This window comes from Panicum virgatum, chromosome 7K (genome assembly GCF_016808335.1).
Source record: "Panicum virgatum strain AP13 chromosome 7K, P.virgatum_v5, whole genome shotgun sequence".
NCBI lineage: Eukaryota > Viridiplantae > Streptophyta > Magnoliopsida > Poales > Poaceae > Panicum > Panicum virgatum.
The window spans coordinates 47,043,795-47,062,126 of NC_053142.1; the positions used below are offsets into that span (position 1 = coordinate 47,043,795).

Sequence of the window (18,332 nt, forward strand, 5' to 3'; positions counted from 1 at the left end):
ACATTTCATCTGGCCAAATGACACTGGTCGGACAAAAAATGAACGAAGAACTGTTCAGTGTCACGTTCACCCAGATGTTTCCTGGAAACACAACGCTCGCACTGCAGGCTTGATGTTCACCCAAATTGCAGAACCTGATGAGCACCAGGCAGGCAGTCCCGGCGCCTGAAACGCCGAGCACGGCCGGAGAGGGGGAGGATGGCACTTCACTGGAGCGTTGACCGTCGACCCAAGTGTGCATCAGAACTGCTGCTTCGTGGGGCCATGCCGGCCGGCGTGCTGCTGTTCCTGTCTTCATCTTGCGAGGACAACCCGCTCCCCGGACGGATCTCCCGCCTGGCATCTCCCGAGTCCCGACGCGGGCAGCACAATCCAGCAGCCTGCTCCGTTGGGAAATGGCACCTTCGCTTCGTCACCAATCAGGGCTGGGGACACGGTCAGCTCAGGGCGGCAGCGAAGTGATTTCACAGATGACCATGACCACACCACGAGAACCAATTTTGATGTGTACGGTGGACATGGACAAAACCAGGCTTGGGAGGATCTCCCAACTGGCTCCGTCAACTGTTCCCCCTCCCGTCCTATCGCCGGTGCTCGCCGGCGTGACGTATATTCCTCCGCGACAAGAAATTGCTGCACCTGGTGGGAGTGGGGGCGCACGGACAGCATGCTCCGATGCTCCCTAAAATAGTGCTTCTTCCTCGTGCTTTCTCGATCGGTCCACAAAAAGTGCTTTGGTGTGGGGGCGAGCAGGGCGAACGTGACTGGTGTCTTCCTCCTCCAGCGCCGCCCCCACCTCGCTTTCCTCTTTCTTCCTCCGATTCGATTTCTCCCACCGCCTTCCTCCTCTCGCGCCCGTACTCCTACCTTCCTTTCGAGTTTCGCCGATCTCACTACGGATTCGGCGCCTGCCGCCGGAGCCTTGTCTCCTGGAGAGGCGATTTCCTCTTTTTGCCGGTGACTAAACCCTGCCTTTTCTTGATTCTTTTTTCTTCACGAGATGCGAGAGATCAAGTTGAAATCTTTTGGATATACTCGCTGCGTGGCGTCCTACTAATGCAATCCGTTCATCAGGCGGCCCTTCTTCAGTGTGCAAGATCAGTCCTCGGTCATCGGCACCAGAGATTTCTCTGCTGAGGTTTCACTGCGCCACAATGCCTCTTGTTACGGCCGCCGCCCCAGCTAGCGGCTCACCGCGCGGGGTGATTCCGCTGCGATCGAGCCGAGCGTCTTGTGACTCTCGTCCTTGTGCCGCTAGAGGTGCGTCCACGTTGTCTTCTTCTTCTTCGTTCCATTCGCTCCACTGAATAAGCACAATGCAAATGGCACCCTACCATGTGTTCTGTTCAGTGGTGAAAAAAGGATGCCAATGTCGTAACTTCTGTCTCCTCTCACGGTTACGTTTGATTCTAGCTAGAAACAAACTTTTTTTTCCCCACACACTCTCTGGGACGCACTTGCGAAGTCAAAGATTCCAGTATCTTTTCATTTTCTTTTTTTTAACAAAAAAGATCGTCATACTTTGTATAATGCCTGTGAGTAATTTTTCCACGGCTTGTCCCAACTGATGCCTCATTCTTTTCTTCGAACAGCATATGCTGGCAAGAGGTTGGTAGCAGAAAATACAAGGGTGCAAAACGTGGTATGAGCCTCATTGCCCATTAGTATATCTGTGCAACTTGCCATGGACTTCAGTTAAATTAACATACTAGTACGATGCAGCATAGGATGGAACTGGAGACTAGAATAAGGAACCAGCTCCTGAGACCCGAATTGCCACCTTCTTCATATGACACGGCATGGGTTTCTATGGTGCCCTTGCGGGGTACTCATCAGTCTCCATGCTTCCCACAGTGTGTTGAGTGGATATTGCAGAACCAACAGGATGATGGATCTTGGGGTGTCAACCAATTTGACTCATCAGTCAACAAGGATGTTCTTTTATCCACTTTGGCATGTGTTCTTGCACTAAAGAGATGGAATGTTGGCAGGGAGAACATCTGGAGAGGTATAAATTAAGGTTACTCAAGACTTGAAGGTCTTATTGGTTCAGTGAAAATGATGCTGGCAGGTCACCTTATTTTTTGTTTTGTGTTCTGAACAGGACTGCATTTCATTGGAAGAAATTTCTCTGTCGCTATGGATGAGCAGACCACTGCTCCTATAGGTTTCAACATCACTTTTGCCACTATGCTTAGCCTCGCCATCGATATGGGTTTAGAATTTCCTATAAGGCAAACTGATGTCCATGGGATTCTTGAGCTCCGCGAGATGGAATTGAAAAGGTTTAACCATGAATTATGCTCTCCTAAAAATTGGTGTTATACTTGTTTTGTGTTTGCAAATCATGGACAACTTGTTTTGTTAAGTTAGTATTGATGAATTAATCATATGAAAGGAACTTTAGTCTGGGCTTAGTTTCTTTTCCTTGTTTTTAAAGAACAAGAGTTTGCATTAGTAGTTTTATATTCTAAGCATGTCAGGTAACCATAGTTTTGCTGGAAAGGGGGGCTCATGATGTTGTTCATATTCTTTTTTTATTAGATCAGAATTTGATTGGTACCTGTGAATAAAGTACTGAAAGGCCTGATAGTTGATTTAATTTAGACAGGCCGTGTACGGTTCTTATGGAAGAAAAGCATATATGGCTTATATCACAGAAGGGTTAGGAAACAGGCTTGACTGGGATGAAGTTATGAAATTCCAGAGGAAAAATGGATCATTGTTCAGCTGCCCTTCCACAACTGCAGTTGCACTAATCCACAAATACAATGATCAAGCCCATCAATATCTAAATTCACTTGTCAGTGAATTTGGCAGTGCAGGTGGGTTGCCATACTTTTCCTCGTCAATCTTGCTAGCATTTATACTGTTGGTCAATGCCTAATGGCGTTAGACTTCTGCAGTGCCAGCAGTGTATCCTTCAAAACTACATTGCCAGCTCTTAATGGTGGATGCACTTGAAAGAATGGGAATTTCTCAGCACTTTGTCAATGAAATAAAAAGCATCCTGGACATGGCATTCAGGTAATGATCTGGTTTGGAAGTTTTATGTCTTCTTTTAGTGACTTGTATACTTGACTATATCCAGCTTGCAGTCACTGGTTACAGAAAGATGAGGAAATCATGATGGACATAGCGACATGCGCGATGACATTTCGCCTTTTAAGGATGAATGGTTATGATGTTTCCTCAGGTACTGCACAACTCACATATCTGGAATTCCCTACTGCATTAATTTTATCTTTGATTTTGACTTAACTAATGCAGTAATTTACATCTGGAGCAGATGAGCTGTCTCATGTTGCTGAAGCTTCCAATTTCTGTGATTCACTTCAAGGATATTTAAATGATACAAAATCCCTACTGGAATTGTACAAGGCTTCAAAAGTCAGCCTATCAGGAAATGATTTGATCTTAGATAGTATAGGATCATGGTCTGGCAACTTATTGAAGGATAAGTTGTGCTCTAGTAGGGTGCAAAAAAACCTGATTTTTGGAGAGGTGCTACATAAAATTTGAAAGTCATTTGACCTGGGAGATTTTATTTTTGTTTAATTTTTATGTTTTGTGATTTCAGATAGATTATGCTGTTAAGTTTCCCTTCTATGCAACACTGGAGCGTTTAGAACACAAGAGAAACATTGAACATTTTGATGCTTGGGGTTCTCTGATGCTAACGACAAAAGGCTCGTAAGATTCTAGTTTTCCAGAAGAACATCCCATCAAATCTGATCAGTTAGATGATTGGTATCAATGCTATACATGTTTTTGTATCAGGTCTTTTCATGTCAATCAAGAATTTCTAGCTTTGGCTGTTAACGATTTCAGTTTGTCTCAATCTGTTTACCAGGATGAACTTCAGCATCTTGACAGGTAATCTTAATGTTATGTTCCCTTGTCTTTTTAACCTTTTCATAACTTAGGTAAATTTCTTAACTTTGTTGCAACAGTTGGGTGAAGGAGAACAAGCTGGACCAACTACAATTTGCTCGGCAGAAATTGACATATTGCTATCTGTCTGCTGCTGCTACCATATTCCCTTCTGAATTGTCTGATGCTCGCATTTCATGGGCCAAAAATGGTGTGCTCACAACTGTGGTTGATGACTTCTTTGATGTTGGGGGGTCAAAAGCGGAATTAGAAAACCTGATAGAATTAGTTGAGAAGTACTGTCCTCAAACTTGATGCCTTTGTCTAATCTTTGAAGTAATGCTGAACTCTTATGCACGACTAATTGGTCTCCCATGTTTGGCTAATGGTTTTCATAGATGGCATGAGCACCATGCAGATAAGTACTATTCAGAGCAAGTAAGAATAATATTTTCTGCTATTTATGCAACAACGAACCAGCTTGGAGCAAAGGCTTCTGCAGCACAAGACCGTGATGTTACAAAGCACCTAGCAGAAATTGTAAGTCTGATGTGTATCCCAATGATCTTGCATTGCATTCTGTTCAGTACTGACAACTTGAAACTCATGCAGTGGCTAGATGTGTTGCGGTCTATGATGATGGAAGCAGAATGGCAGAGAAGCCAACATGTGCCAACAGTTGAAGAATACATGACAAATGCTGTTGTCTCGTTTGCACTGGGCCCCATTGTGCTCCCAGCATTGTATTTTGTCGGGCAAGAGCTCTTAGAGCATGCTGTCAAAGATCAAGAGTATGATAAATTATTTAGGCTAATGAGCAGTTGTGGCCGGCTCCTTAATGACAGCAAAAGTTTTGAGGTATTTGGACCCCCTTTACACATAAAAATCGCTCCTTGCAAGTTGCACACATATATGCCTGCTATATTAGATATCTGCTTGAAATTAATAAATTTATGCTCTAATAATTCACATATCCTCCAATGTCTGCAATTTGTGAGAATATAGAAGCACTGCAGAAGTCTTGAAGTGCAAGATTCACCTGCAAAAATCAAGATTTATGACCATGTTATTTTTCTGTCTATAGCTGTTATGCTATTATGTTTGACAAGAGTCCTTTACAACCACAATTTATATTCGTGATAACTCTGTAGTAGCATGCTCTTTACAAACCATTGGTCCATGAGTGCAGAGGGAAGGCAGCCAGGGGAAGCTGAATAGCATTTCTCTACTTGTTCTTCACAGCGGCAATTCTGTGTCCACAGAAGCGGCTAAGAAGGTGATACAGAAGTCCATAGACACGTCTAGGAGGGACTTGCTAAGATTGGTTCTCAGGAAAGAAAGTGTTGTCCCTAGGCCATGCAAGGAGCTCTTCTGGAAGATGTGCAAGATTCTTCACTTGTTCTACTATCAGACCGATGGATTCAGCTCTCCAAAGGAAATGGTCGGTGCAGTGAACGCAGTCATCAACGAGCCACTCAAAATCCAAATGAGTGATGCATCCTTGTTCATTTCATCAGAAAAATGAGGATCTCCTGTAGTCTGTCATGTTCATATCAATCAGAGGCAGCAGCAGGCCAAACAGCTAGTATCATACACTTTAATTTGGCTGATGTAGTGATGAACAACGTAGGTGTTGTACATGGCCGCTCCTTATGCAAAAAAAGGTGTTGTACATGGATTATGGTCATAGAAAGGTCTCTTTGATAGAGAGATTTCGTTGACCTCTTTCACAAATGAACTTGGGGTATTCTGGGAGTTTCTGACAATCCCAAACCCTATTCGCGATCATCCTCTTTTCCCCTTAAAATCAGTAGTAATGTGTTATTGGGTTGCTATCCCAATATCCCATTATGATAAGGATTATATTGTGTCATAGTTGAGGTTTCCTTTGCTACCCCTATCCTTGCTAGTCACACTTTCAGCTACAGATGCTTTGATCTCTTTCTCGACTTGTTTAGTTGATAGAATGTATAGTTGTGTGCGTATACTTGAGGCCCATATTGGGCGTGTAGCCCATATTGGGCGGCCCATGTTGGGCGTGTACACCTTCTTGTATTGCAAGCCACATTGGCTATATAATGAGAGGTCACCCCCCCCCCCCCGGATAGGGTGTGCGGTGTTTCCCTATTCCCTCTACCTTTCTACATGGTATCAAGAGAAGGCAACGATCGGCCTTCCGCTTCCGCTCCCTCCCTGCGCTAGGGTTTCCCCCTTGCGCCCCACCTCTCTGCCCTAGGGCGCCATCTCCTGGCGCCGCCCCTCCTCCCCTTGCTGCGCCCCTGATCTAGGGCGCAGGTCTCTCCCCTCCCAGCGCCCCCTCCTCTAGGGCGCAGAAATCCTCGCGCCGCGATCCCCTCGCGCCGCGCCCACCTCCAGGCCGCCGCCATGAGCTCCTCCTCTGCCGCCGGGACGGATGGTTCCTCGCCTGTGCTCCCTGCCGCACCAACACAGGCCGTCATCGTCCACCCCTACACCACCGTCAACGTCAAGGCTCACGTTCCCGTGACCCTGGACATGAAGAGCGCCAACTACTCCAAGTGGGCTTCGTTCTTCACGGCGTTGTGCGGCAAGTTCAGCCTCCGCCGCCACATCGACGGCACTGCTGCGCAGCCCAACGACCCAGATTGGGACGTGGCGGAGTGCTGCGTGCGCAGCTGGATCTTCGGGACTGTCGACGACTCCGTCCTCGACCTCGCCATCACCGACGAGAACCAGACCGCGAACCAACTCTGGGTCGCGATCAAGGCCCTGTTCCGCACCAACACGGCCTCCCGCGCCGTCTTCCTGCTCGAGGAATTCCACACCCTCAAGCAGGGGGATTCCACCATCGACGAGTACTGCCAGCGCCTCAAGTCGAAGGCTGCCGCTCTTCGACAAGTCGGCAACCCCATCTCCGACTCCCAGCTCGTCCTCAGCCTCCTGCGCGGCCTCAACCCTCGCTTCGACTCCACCGCCGACGACATCGCCAACGCCACGGATCTTCCGTCCTTCACGCGTGCCCACGAGCTGCTCTCCCTCAAAGAGCTGCGCCTCGCCAACGACGCGAAGACCACGGCGGCCACTGCCCTCGTCGCCTCCACCACCTCCTGCTGTACCAGTCTCTGCTGCCGCTCCTCCTTCGCGGGCCTCGCTACGGGCGGTAGCATCAAGGGCGGGGACAGCGGAGGCAGCGGCGCGCCCAAGCAGAAGGGCGGCAAGGGCGGTGGCAAGGGTCGCCGATCCGGTGGCCAAGGAGGCAAGGGCAATGGCGGCCCGCAGACCGGCGCCCAGGGCGCCCCGCAGGGAGGCCAGTACCGCCCGATGGGACCCTGGTTCTGCTTCAACCCGTACGCCCCCCAGGGTCCCTCGGGTCAGCAGGCCGGCGGCTTCTGGCAAGGCGGCCAGGGCGGGTGGACCAGCGGCCACGGTGGGTGGCAGGGCGGACAGGGCGGGCGCACTCCCGGCCTTCTTGGCGCCAATCCCCAGGCGCACACTGCGTTCGCCCCGGCACAAGTCTCCACTCCGCAGATGTGGGATCAGGCCAGTCTCATTGCCGCCCTGAACCAGATGGCGCTCCAGAACTCCAACTCCTGGGTCATGGACTCTAGCGCTACCTCCCACATGCATTCGTCGGATGGTATACTTTTCTCCCGCCACCCCCCCTCTCATCCCTTCATCACTGTGGGCAATGGTCAGACCATCCCGGTTTCCAGTCATGGCAGCTCATACCTATCCACCCACGCGTCAAATTTTTCTCTTCATAATGTTCTTGTTGTCCCTTCCCTAGTGCGCAACCTTCTTTCAGTTCGCCAGTTCACCAAAGACAACAATTGCACTATTGAATTTGACGCCTTTGGTTTTTCTGTTAAGGATATCCCGACCAGTCGCGTGATTCTTCGCTGCAATAGCTCCGACGGCCTGTACACCGTCCCCGCCAGCCCTGCAGCTCCACACGCCAGCCTCGCCATCTCCACCAGCCTCTGGCATCAGCGTCTTGGTCATCCTGGGGTCGCCACCATAGAGTTGCTTAGAAATAATGCTTTCATCCAGTGTAATAAATCTAGGCAAACTCTTTGTCATTCATGTCAACTTGGCAAGCATGTGCGTCTGCCATTCAGTACCTCTAATTCTGTCAGCACTACGCCCTTTGAATTAGTTCACTGTGATGTCTGGACCTCTCCTGTAGCGAGTATTTCGGGTGCTCAGTATTACCTCGTTGTTCTTGATGATTTCACACATTTTTGCTGGACTTTCCCTCTTGTTCACAAGTCCGAGGTTGCTGGTCATCTAACCAACTTCTGCAGCTTTGCCCAGACCCAGTTCGGCCTTCCCGTTAGAGCTGTTCAGGCTGATAACGGCACTGAGTTTGTCAATAATGCTCTCGCCGCCTTCTTTGCATCCCGAGGCATTCATTTACGGCTCTCGTGTCCTTACACCTCCCAGCAGAATGGTAAAGCCGAGCGTGCTCTTCGGACCATCAACAATAGCATTCGTACCCTGCTTATCCATGCCGGCATGCCGCCCAAGTATTGGGCCGAGGCCCTCGCTACGGCAACCTACCTCCTAAACCGGTGCCCCTCCTCTGCTGTTCAGAACAGAGTTCCCTATGAGCTGCTATACCGCCAGCCACCCGACTACACCCATCTTCGCGTTTTCGGCTGCCTGTGCTATCCCAACATGACTGCCACTGCCAAACACAAGCTGGCTCCATGTTCTACAGCTTGTGTCTTCCTTGGTTATCCCTCTTCTCACAAGGGGTACCGATGTCTCGACCTCACCACTCGGCGGATCATCATCTCTCGCCATGTTGTGTTCGACGAGACCCGTTTTCCATTCAGTGCTGACTCATCCAGTGCGCCCCCGAGCTCTCTGGATTTTCTTCTTTCAGGTCACGCCGCGCCGGTGCTTCGCACTGCAGCAGCGGCCCCTACTGCGGTCGCTCCGTCGCTTGTCGACGTTGAGTAGCCGCGCCCCCGTGCTCACCTGGACCTCTTCGAGGACCCTGCTGTCCTCCAGGTTGGGCCGGTTGTCGGCCTGGCACCGGCTGCAGCCCCGGCCGGCCCTCCCCCAGCTCCAGCCGCCCCCCCTCCACTCCGGGTGTACACTCGGCGTCGAACTCCTAGGGCTCCTGCGGCTCCACCAGCACCTGCGCCACCTGCTGCTGGTCCAGCAGCTGCGTCACCGGCACCTGTGCCTGCTGCTGCAGGTCCAGCAGCTGCACCTCCTGTGGCGGCACCTCCACCGCCACCTCCACCACCGCCTCCACCGCCGACCTTGGTCACCCGGCCTGTGACGCGGTCTCAGACAGGCTCTCTGCGGCCTGTTGAGCGCTACGGCTTCACCCCGTCTTCGGGACCTACGGCTCAGATGGCTTTCGTCGCTACTGCCGCCTCCCCGATCCTGGGGAACTACAGGACTGCTCTGGCGGATCCGCAGTGGCGGGCTGCCATGGCTGAGGAGTTCCAGGCACTCGTCGACAATGACACTTGGCGGCTCGTTCCCAAGCCCCCTGGTGCCAATGTTGTGACGGGCAAGTGGATTTATAAACATAAATACCACTCCGACGGCACTCTTGCCCGTCACAAGGCTCGTTGGGTCGTTCGCGGCTTCACCCAGCGGCACGGCGTCGACTACGACGAGACGTTCAGCCCTGTCGTTAAGCCTGCCACAATTCGGGTCGTTCTCAGCATCGCCACTTCACGACACTGGCTGATCCACCAGTTTGATGTGAAGAATGCCTTCCTCCACGGACGCCTGGAGGAGATCGTCTACAGTCAGCAGCCTCCTGGCTTCGTCGACCCTGCCCATCCTGACCATGTTTGCCTGCTGCAACGCTCTCTCTATGGTCTGAAGCAGGCTCCGAGGGCGTGGTACCAGCGCTTCGCTACCTACCTTCGCCAGCTGGGTTTCGTCGCCTCGGCCACCGACACCTCCCTCTTTGTACTTAAGGAGGGAGGTGCCACCGCCTACCTGCTGGTGTACGTCGACGACATCATCCTCACGGCTTCTTCGTCGGACCTGCTCCGGCGGATCACAGCTCGTCTTCACTCCGAGTTCGCCATGACGGACCTTGGAGAGCTGCATCACTTCCTCGGGATCTCCGTCACGCGCTCCTCCGACGGGCTGTTTCTCAGCCAGCGCCAGTACGCGCTAGATCTACTCCAGCGGGCAGGCATGGCCGAGTGTCACTCTACATCGACACCTGTTGACACTCGCGCCAAGCTCTCGGCTACAGAGGGTCCTCCTGTCGCCGACCCCTCTGAGTACCGGAGCCTCGCCGGCGCTCTCCAGTACCTGACCCTGACGCGTCCGGATCTCGCATATGTAGTACAGCAAGTCTGTCTGTTCATGCATGACCCCCGGGAGCCTCACCTTGCGCTGATCAAGCGCATTCTTCGTTATGTGAAGGGCTCCCTGTCAGCCGGCCTCCACATCGGCAATGGGCCGGTTGACAAGCTGGTCGCCTACTCCGACGCCGACTGGGCAGGCTGCCCCGACTCCCGCCGCTCTACATCAGGCTTCTGCGTCTTCCTTGGAGACACCTTGGTGTCCTGGTCGTCCAAACGACAAACCACGGTGTCCCGGTCCAGTGTGGAGGCCGAGTACCGGGCTGTTGCTCATGTGGTCGCCGAGTGTTGCTGGCTGCGCCAACTCCTTCAGGAACTTCATGTTCCGCTGAAGGTGGCTACCGTGGTCTACTGCGATAATGTCAGCACTGTCTACATGACTGCCAACCCGGTCCACCACCGCCGGACCAAGCACATTGAGATCGACATCCACTTCGTCCGCGAGAAGGTGGCTCTCGGCGAAGTTCATGTTCTTCATGTGCCGTCACAATATCAGTTCGCTGATATCATGACGAAGGGGCTTCCTGTGCAGCTGTTTCAGGATTTTCGGTCCAGCCTTTGCATCCGGAATCCTGATGCTTCGACTGAGGGCGGGTGATAGAATGTATAGCTGTGTGCGTATACTTGAGGCCCATATTGGGCGTGCAGCCCATATTGGGCGGCCCATGTTGGGCGTGTACACCTTCTTGTATTGCAAGCCACATTGGCTATATAATGAGAGGTCACCCCCCGGATAGGGTGTGCGGTGTTTTCCTATTCCCTCTACCTTTCTACATTAGTGACATTCAGACAACAGATATCCTACTTTCCGACAGCTTAACCACAAGAGGGTAGAGATGCCCCGAGTTGGCGTGAGCTCGAAGTTAGCATATTTGACTTAAACAATTGGCAAAGAAAGTTGAAAGTGAAGAGGGCAAGGAGCAGCATGTCTAAGAGCTTGTGTAACAAACATGTCATGGAATCCCCTTTCAGCTTTGCACAGTATTAGTCTTACAAAATTCAAAATAATACTAGTGAAGAGGAGCTAGTTACAAAATCTGCAAGTGGTGTGGCCTAGAAGCGAAAGGAATAATAACCCAAATGAGCTTGGGAAAAATTTGCACATCTGCAGTCTGTTCTTCTATTTGAGTGCCCTTATAGAAGGTCGAATTTGCACTTCTCATAGCCTGCAGATGATGAAATGGATAATATGATTAGAATCCATCTAAAAGGACTATGAGGAAAATGTGTGGTGCTGAAGTCAGTCACACCTATACAGAAAGAACATAATGAAATTTCATAGAAATCAACATGATTCCCCAAATTCTTATGCTCGATATACTCCCTCATTTTCTTTGAAGTGTAGGCTATTAGGATTTGGAAAATTCTTCAGTCTAGTAAACTTTGACTATCAATTTCTCTTAGAATACATTATCAGTCAGAGGCTCAGAGCACTGCACTAGTCATTGTCACACTAAGCACTCTAGTTTATCAAAAGCTAAGTGTGCATGTTTCTTGTTTACTACAGAATGGATCATCTCATAATAACACCATTGAACAAAATTAGCAGTGATCAGCAAAGGCTAGACAACACCCTCTTCCCTTGACAATGGTGCTTACTTGGGTCTCTAGTGACAATGGTGGCGGTGCCGCCGAAGTCGCAGGTGCCCCCCGTGCCCTTGGTCTGCTGCCAGTAGCTGTTGAAGGCGAAGGATGCGTGCGCGAGCACGGTATTGGGGTGGTAGCACGCGCCGCTGGGCTGGACGGAGTCGCACTCGGCGCCGGAGCCGCACGCGTAGTCCATGGCCTCCTGGATGATCGGGTCCGGCACCGTCGGCTTCGCCACGCACCACAGCGTCTGCCCGGCCCCCGGCGGCAGCGGTGGGGCCAGCGGAGGCGGGTAGATTATCGGCGGCTGGAATGGGCCGCCGCCGCCGCCGGAGCCTGAGCCGGGGCCGGGGCCGAATTCCGGCGGGCTCGGCACCACGACGATGGGGCTCGGCGGCGCCGACCCGAACGGCGCGCCCGGGCCGACCTGCGGCGGCGCCGTGCTCGGCGTCGTGGATGCCGGTGGGCCTTCCTGACCGCCCTGGCCTTGACCTCCTCCGCCCTGGCCTTGACCTCCTCCACCCTGGCCACCCTGGCCTTGACCTCCACCCTGACCTTGACCTCCCCCCTGGCCACCTTGGCCTTGACCTCCACTCTCGCCTCCGCCTGGTGCGCCGCTGTCTGGCGGGCTGGGCTCGAAGGACGGCGGCACGGGGGTGATCGGCGGCAGCGACGGGGGCTGGTCCGGCAAGGACGGGGTGAAGGGCGTGGAGACGAAGGGAGGCGCCGTCGACGACGACGGCGGCGCGTCCGGTGGGTTGACGCAGAACGGCGCGTTGGTGTCGCCGGCGGCGAGGCTCTCGGCGTCCGCGCCGGCGGTCGGAGGCTGCCGTAGGCGCGCTGGCTCTACCGTCCGGATGAAGTTGAGCTTGAAGAGCGCGTCCAGCAGCGGGTTGCTGCTCCTGCTCTGCAGGCGCCTGCTGCTAATGGCTCTCGCTTCTGCTCCATCCATGTCCATGCATGAACAAACAAGGCTCTTGTTGCTTAATCAGAACGGCATCACGATGATCGAGCAGAATCACATTAACCACTGGCCTCTGGCCTCATGATCACTGATCACGCATGTGAGTGACAGAGTGAGTGAGTGAGTGAGGTGCACTTACCGCACCGAGTGGAGGTGGAGCAGAGCAGGAGCAGCATGAACGACGCCGCCACCAGCAACCTGCGACTGATCACTCTGCCCTCGCGCGCCATGGCTGCCTTGCTGCTCTGTCCCGTGATTGGCACTGCCCCGGCCGCCACCGGTGCAGCCAGCAGGGTCTGTTTATATCATCCCTGGCTTTCGCGAGGCTGGAGGGGTAGCAGCAGCAGCAGTGGCAGTGTGGATCAGCGGCCATGGATCTCCAAAGCGCGGGGGAAAGAGGGAAAAGGGGCGGATCGGCCGCGGTGGCGGTGGTGGATGAGATGATCCTGTATGCGCAGGCCGCTTTCGCTTTCCCAAGAAAATCTGAAATCTCTCGACTCTCGGTGTCTCTTCGTCGACTCCAGCCAGCGTGGTGGGTTAGTTTGTTGCATGACAGCATGAGGTGGGTGCGGTGGCCGGCCATGGACTGACTGATCACTGATGGACGGGCCGCGGCGCCGCCTTTCTTGTTGTTTAGTCTTGGTATCTATGCTTTGCTTGCCGCTAGGGAAAAATGCTAGTACGTCGCTCGAGGTCGCCGGAACGGGCAGCGTGTGTCTGCATTCATTTTTTCCGGCCGCTTGCTTTGCGCTCAAGGAAGGGGATGCTCCTACTGCTGTGGAGTGTGAGCTGCCTTGTGGTCTTGTTGAGAAGCTGCAGTGGACGAGCGCAGCAACAGAAATGCATGCCCCCGGTGGAAGTTGGTGACAGCAACGTGTGCCATGGTGATGCCGGGGCGTACTCTGCTAGTATTACTACTTGTTACTAATTGGCTTGTACCGGATCAGATTCGCGCGGTGCTTTGCTCGTCGTCTGCTGATGAGCCGAGGTTGACCGGAAACCTGAGAGTGAGAGAGAACGAGTCCATGCCTGTCCTTCTTTAATTTGTCTTTTCCTGGACGGGCCGTGGGAGGGAGATGTATCTGATTCTTAGCCGAGGAACCCTTTTTTTTTTAGTAATTCCGTTGAGCAAATGGATATCGAGTGGAGACAGAATAAAAATAATAGAAGATGGGTTGGGCTGCATTCAGGTGAAAACAGAAGCAACAAGTAAATACAACAAGAAAATAACAAACAACCAACGGACAGAATAAACACTGTGGAAATCGAATGACGACTGAGGAAAAAACACTCTGTTTTTTTTATATTAAAAACACTGTTGGTTAGGAAATCCTATTTTTTTTAGAGAGAGAGGAAGAGGAAAACAACATGTTGTATCCGTTGGGGTTCGGGCCGGGACACTGTCACACAGCCCATAGCAAATAGGGCTACGAGGCCACCGGCGGAGGAGATTGCGCGCCTTCCTCGCTTCACTCGGCCCGCGCGCAAACGGTTTGGGGGCCGGCCCTGATCCCCCGTGGGCCGTGGTGGTCGGGTCGCGAGGCCCGACGGGGAAAACGGTGGGTGGGCCTGCACCTGCCAATTCTATAATGTCTTTCAAATTTTTTTCTTCCCTACCTTTCAGTGTTGAGATTCGTGACAACAATCACAGGCCTTGGATCTGCCTCTAACACTAGCGATCCCCCCTGGCCCGACCCGCTTGCGCCCGCCCGCGCCACCCCTCCGCTTGTCCTCCGCGCGCCGCCCCGTTCTCTGTCGTCGCCGTCGCTGCAAGCTCCGCCGTGCACCCTGCCGGCTCCGTCGTCGCCTCCCGCGCGCGCCGCTGCCCGCCGAGAAGATGAAGAGAAAATGTTGGTTCAATATTTTTAAAATATTGATTTAACAACATTTTTTAATTATTGAATCAATATTTTTGAAATATTGGTTCAGCATTTTTAAGTAAATAAGTTTGGTAATGACTTAATTATGGCAGCCGTACTTTACGCTATTGCACGGCAGGCTAAAAATACAATTCACCCCCACGTGCTGTAGCACATATAACCAAATTCAAAATTTTAAAAAGTTATAATTTTTAAACCATCAATCAGATTCAAATTCTGATTGCACAGTTATATCTCTTTCGAAGAGACCTTCAAAATAAGACCCCACTTGTATATGTTTCGATGATATTTTTCGAAGACACCTAAATTGCTTTATGTATAATGGAAAAATATCAAAATAAATTAGTTAAAAAGCTCAATTAATCTACTAAAGTTGCCTATTATTAATCATGTTATATACATTCACCTACTACCCAACAAAGTTGTTTACCCACGTGTATTAATAACACCAAACAATCTATCTTGTATTTTCAAGATATGAACATCAATATCCACTTAATTGAAATAAGATGAGTGAAGCATTTTTTTTAAAACATCATGAGCAACTATTTTAAAAGTCACGAGCAAATTAAATATAATAAAAAGCATTTTCTTAGCAAGAAAAAATATCACTAAAACATATTGATGTGGGGTCTAGTTTTGAAGCTTTTGTTGACACGAACGTTATGGTGCAATCAGATTTTGATTTGGATGCTCGATTGTGAGGCTATGGCTTTCTAAAATTTTAAATCGCTTATGTGCGCTGATGTCATCCAAAATTTGTTTCTCCCTCTCATATGCATGCTTTGTTCATTTCTATCCGGTGTCACATGCATGCAAGTGTATCGGAATCCGAGTAAAAACCAATTTCTTTGCTAGGAAAGGAAAAATAACCCCGTACAACTAGTTGTCTTTCTATAAAAGAGTAGGCCGTATAGATGGATTAAATTATGGCCTGCCGTAAGCTAGTTATGTCCAGTAAATTTTAGTGAACTTTATCGATAAATTGTTTAACCATCCTCCACCAAATGCGAAGGAGCCCCCGCCTGCACCGCACTGGCAACTAGCATGTGTCGGTCTCGTACTCTCGTTCCTTCTGCTCCTCGGACGCCGCATCTGTGCTTGCCGGTTTGGTGGTCGCCGTCGCCCGTCGCCGCCTGTAGGGCGGTGGCTCCTGTAGATGCCCCTGGTCCGTGGGCACCATCGCTCGTCGTCGTTGGCACACGTTCAGCGTTCGACGGCGGCGACAAATCGCGTTGACAAATCCGGCTCTCAGTGGCGCATGCATGCACCGATCGCCGCCGCACGCCCTGCCCGCCGCCGCCGCGGATCTGTCGTGTCAGGAATACACACGCGGGCCGCAGGCGCAGCACCGCCGTGGAGAGCCGGGACGGCGACGCGCGCGCGCGTTGTACCGGTGTTCCCTCGTTCCCAGGGCAGGCCGGCCGGAGATCGATCGTGAGGCCCTCCTGCAAATTGAACACCAAGCCTGCGACGGTACCCTCCACTACGACAGATACAGGGGAATGACGTAGCTCTAGCGTGGGGAAAACGTCGCGAATCACAGATCTAGTAGCTAGTAAGCTTTGTCGCATTTAAGAGCAACTTCAGCAGATACTCTAAATAGTCTCTATCTTAAGTTTAGAGGACTAACAAAACAAAAATGCACTCAAATGGATCTTCTACTAGCTAGGTCGTTTGTTCTGAGAAGGCCTCCAAATTCCCTCCTTCACATTTCATTTTAAAAGATCTCTAGGGAACCCTCTATTATAAGTTAGAATTGATGACTATTGATAGAATTTAAACAAATTAATTAAGAAGCCCTTGTGAAATAGATGCAACACTCTCATTTAACATTCGGAGGTCTGATTTAGATGGTATAGCTGGAGTTGATGCAAATGCGGGTTCGTACATTTTTCTTTTTCGAAACACAGGTACATATATTTTTCAAGCTCACGCGCAAATTAGCTACAAACCTTGCACGGTATTCCGCAAAAGATGGTGCTGGCAGGTGGGAAGTGATTCCTCTACGGTACTTCATGGTCACTGACGTATAATTCCGGTCCCACACATCAGTGACCTAAAGTCACTCTGAAGTAGTGCAGAGGATCCTCTCGGGGCAGGTGAGGGATCACATCATCGATCGGTCCCTGGGTGGTGGGGCCCTGGCGAAGGAGACGAGAGTATGTCGCCTGCATGACGAGCCAGCAAGCCTACTGCAGATATGGCAGACGTGACAAACTGCTGTAATATGCGCGCCCCGCCAACGAAACATCGAGGGAGGCCTGCATGCATGTATGTGTACAGCCGGAGCAAATTATCTTCCCGTTACGCAGATATGTTCGGGGCAAGGATGGATGTACATCATACACGTGTTTATTAGATTCTTTTGTTGAGAATTTTATCTGGATTGGAGTCTCCGACTCGATATATATATATATATATATATATATATATATATATATATATATATATATATATATATATATATATATATATATATATATATATATATATATATATGGCAACGTATCCAGTGCAAACCAAGGAGCTCGTGCAAACCCGTGCAAACCTACTAAACAAAGTTTCAAAAAATTCTGAAAAAAATCATGAATGTGCTTCTCAGCTTACCTCATCTATATATAAAATTTCATGGTCAAATTCGTCTTACTCTAGAAGTTACAAAAAAGACAAATTTTCTGACAACAATAATGGTTCAAATGCATCTCAAATTTGTCTTTTTTGTAACTTCTAGAGTAAGACGAATTTGACCATGAAATTTTATATATAGATGATGTAATCTTAGAAGCACATTCATGATTTTTTTCAGAATTTTTTGAAACTTTGTTTAGTAGGTTTGCACGGGTTTGCACGAAGTCCTTGGTTTGCACTAGATATGTTCCATATATATATACATATATATATATATATATACATACATATATATATATATGATGCTTTTGTATCTATACAGCTAATTTCTTTTGGCGGTTGGCAACACGTAGATCTATATTCTAGCCATGAGTTGGACTAGAGTTATAACATTTGTCCACAAACCTATGTGCGTATATATACATGAGTAAAGTCCATCAGCGGTCTCTAAACTTCTACCGTTGTGTCATTCCGGTTCCTAAACTTGCAAATCGACCATTTAGGTCCTCAAACTTATTCGGCTGTGTCATCTCGGTCCCTAAACTTAAAAATCACCCGTTTAGGTCCTTAAACTTGTTCAGTTGTGTCATTCTGGTCCCTAAACTTAATTTTGAGTCTCATTTAGGTCAAAATAATACGATCTAAAAATTATATATCAAAAAATAATTCATAATTTTTTCATATAAACTCGAATGAAGACACATTTTATACCAAAATTGTAGCCCTAGACGCGATCTATAAGTTGGTAGTTGAAAAGTTTCTGAATTAAAACTGTTTAGGGTCCCAAAATATTGTTGTAAGTCAATAGATTTTGAAATTTGACACTAAATGACTTCAAATAAAAAACTTTTCAACTACAAAGTTGTAGACTGCGTCGAGGGCTATAATTTTGATATAAAGTTTATCTTCATTCGAGTTCATATGAAAATTTTATAAATTATTTTCTAATATAAAGTTTTTAGACCGCATTGTTTTGATCAAGATGAGACTCAAAACCAAGTTTAGAGACCGGAATGACACAATTGAACAAGTTGGAGAATCTAAACGGGTGATTTTTAAGTTTAGGGACCG

General features: G+C 49.8%; 2 protein-coding genes across 3 annotated transcripts; one reads left to right on the plus strand and one right to left on the minus strand.

The window, feature by feature from the left end:
* Positions 1 to 5,661, plus strand: LOC120641744 (ent-kaur-16-ene synthase, chloroplastic-like). Of its 2 annotated transcripts, none has more exons than XM_039917969.1 (15): positions 1 to 957; positions 1,075 to 1,260; positions 1,593 to 1,642; positions 1,723 to 2,008; positions 2,105 to 2,285; positions 2,608 to 2,825; positions 2,907 to 3,027; positions 3,099 to 3,196; positions 3,290 to 3,504; positions 3,581 to 3,693; positions 3,781 to 3,876; positions 3,954 to 4,169; positions 4,272 to 4,413; positions 4,486 to 4,731; positions 5,063 to 5,661. In XM_039917969.1, exons 2-15 carry the CDS (start codon positions 1,155 to 1,157, stop codon positions 5,396 to 5,398), a joined length of 2,424 nt encoding a protein of 807 aa, XP_039773903.1. In that variant the 5' UTR covers positions 1 to 957; positions 1,075 to 1,154; the 3' UTR covers positions 5,399 to 5,661. The 2 variants fall into 2 exon arrangements, with proteins under 2 accessions (XP_039773903.1, XP_039773904.1); XM_039917970.1 differs by having other exon boundaries at positions 518 to 957; positions 5,116 to 5,298.
* A 5,468-nt stretch (positions 5,662 to 11,129) lies between these two features.
* On the minus strand, positions 11,130 to 13,331 carry LOC120641745 (translation initiation factor IF-2-like). Its single transcript, XM_039917971.1, has 3 exons — positions 12,890 to 13,331; positions 11,799 to 12,725; positions 11,130 to 11,365 (listed from the first exon to the last, which is right to left on the minus strand). The coding sequence occupies exons 1-3, from the start codon at positions 12,978 to 12,980 to the stop codon at positions 11,334 to 11,336; spliced, it is 1,050 nt and encodes a 349-aa protein (XP_039773905.1). The 5' UTR covers positions 12,981 to 13,331; the 3' UTR covers positions 11,130 to 11,333.
* Between the last annotated feature and the right edge of the window lie 5,001 nt (positions 13,332 to 18,332).

What these genes read in the sequence shown, in the direction of transcription:
- LOC120641744 (XM_039917969.1), top strand. Translation starts at nt 1,155, where the DNA reads ATGCCTCTTGTTACGGCCGCCGCCCCAGCTAGCGGCTCACCGCGCGGG. An exon ending in ATGCTAACGACAAAAGGCTC is followed by an intron (nt 3,694 to 3,780) that starts GTAAGATTCTAG and finishes TTTTTGTATCAG; the next exon opens with GTCTTTTCATGTCAATCAAG. An exon ending in ATGACAGCAAAAGTTTTGAG is followed by an intron (nt 4,732 to 5,062) that starts GTATTTGGACCC and finishes CCATGAGTGCAG; the next exon opens with AGGGAAGGCAGCCAGGGGAA.
- LOC120641745 (XM_039917971.1), bottom strand. Translation starts at nt 12,980, where the DNA reads ATGGCGCGCGAGGGCAGAGTGATCAGTCGCAGGTTGCTGGTGGCGGCG. An exon ending in CTCCACCTCCACTCGGTGCG is followed by an intron (nt 12,726 to 12,889) that starts GTAAGTGCACCT and finishes TGGATGGAGCAG; the next exon opens with AAGCGAGAGCCATTAGCAGC. An exon ending in CATTGTCACTAGAGACCCAA is followed by an intron (nt 11,366 to 11,798) that starts GTAAGCACCATT and finishes CATCATCTGCAG; the next exon opens with GCTATGAGAAGTGCAAATTC.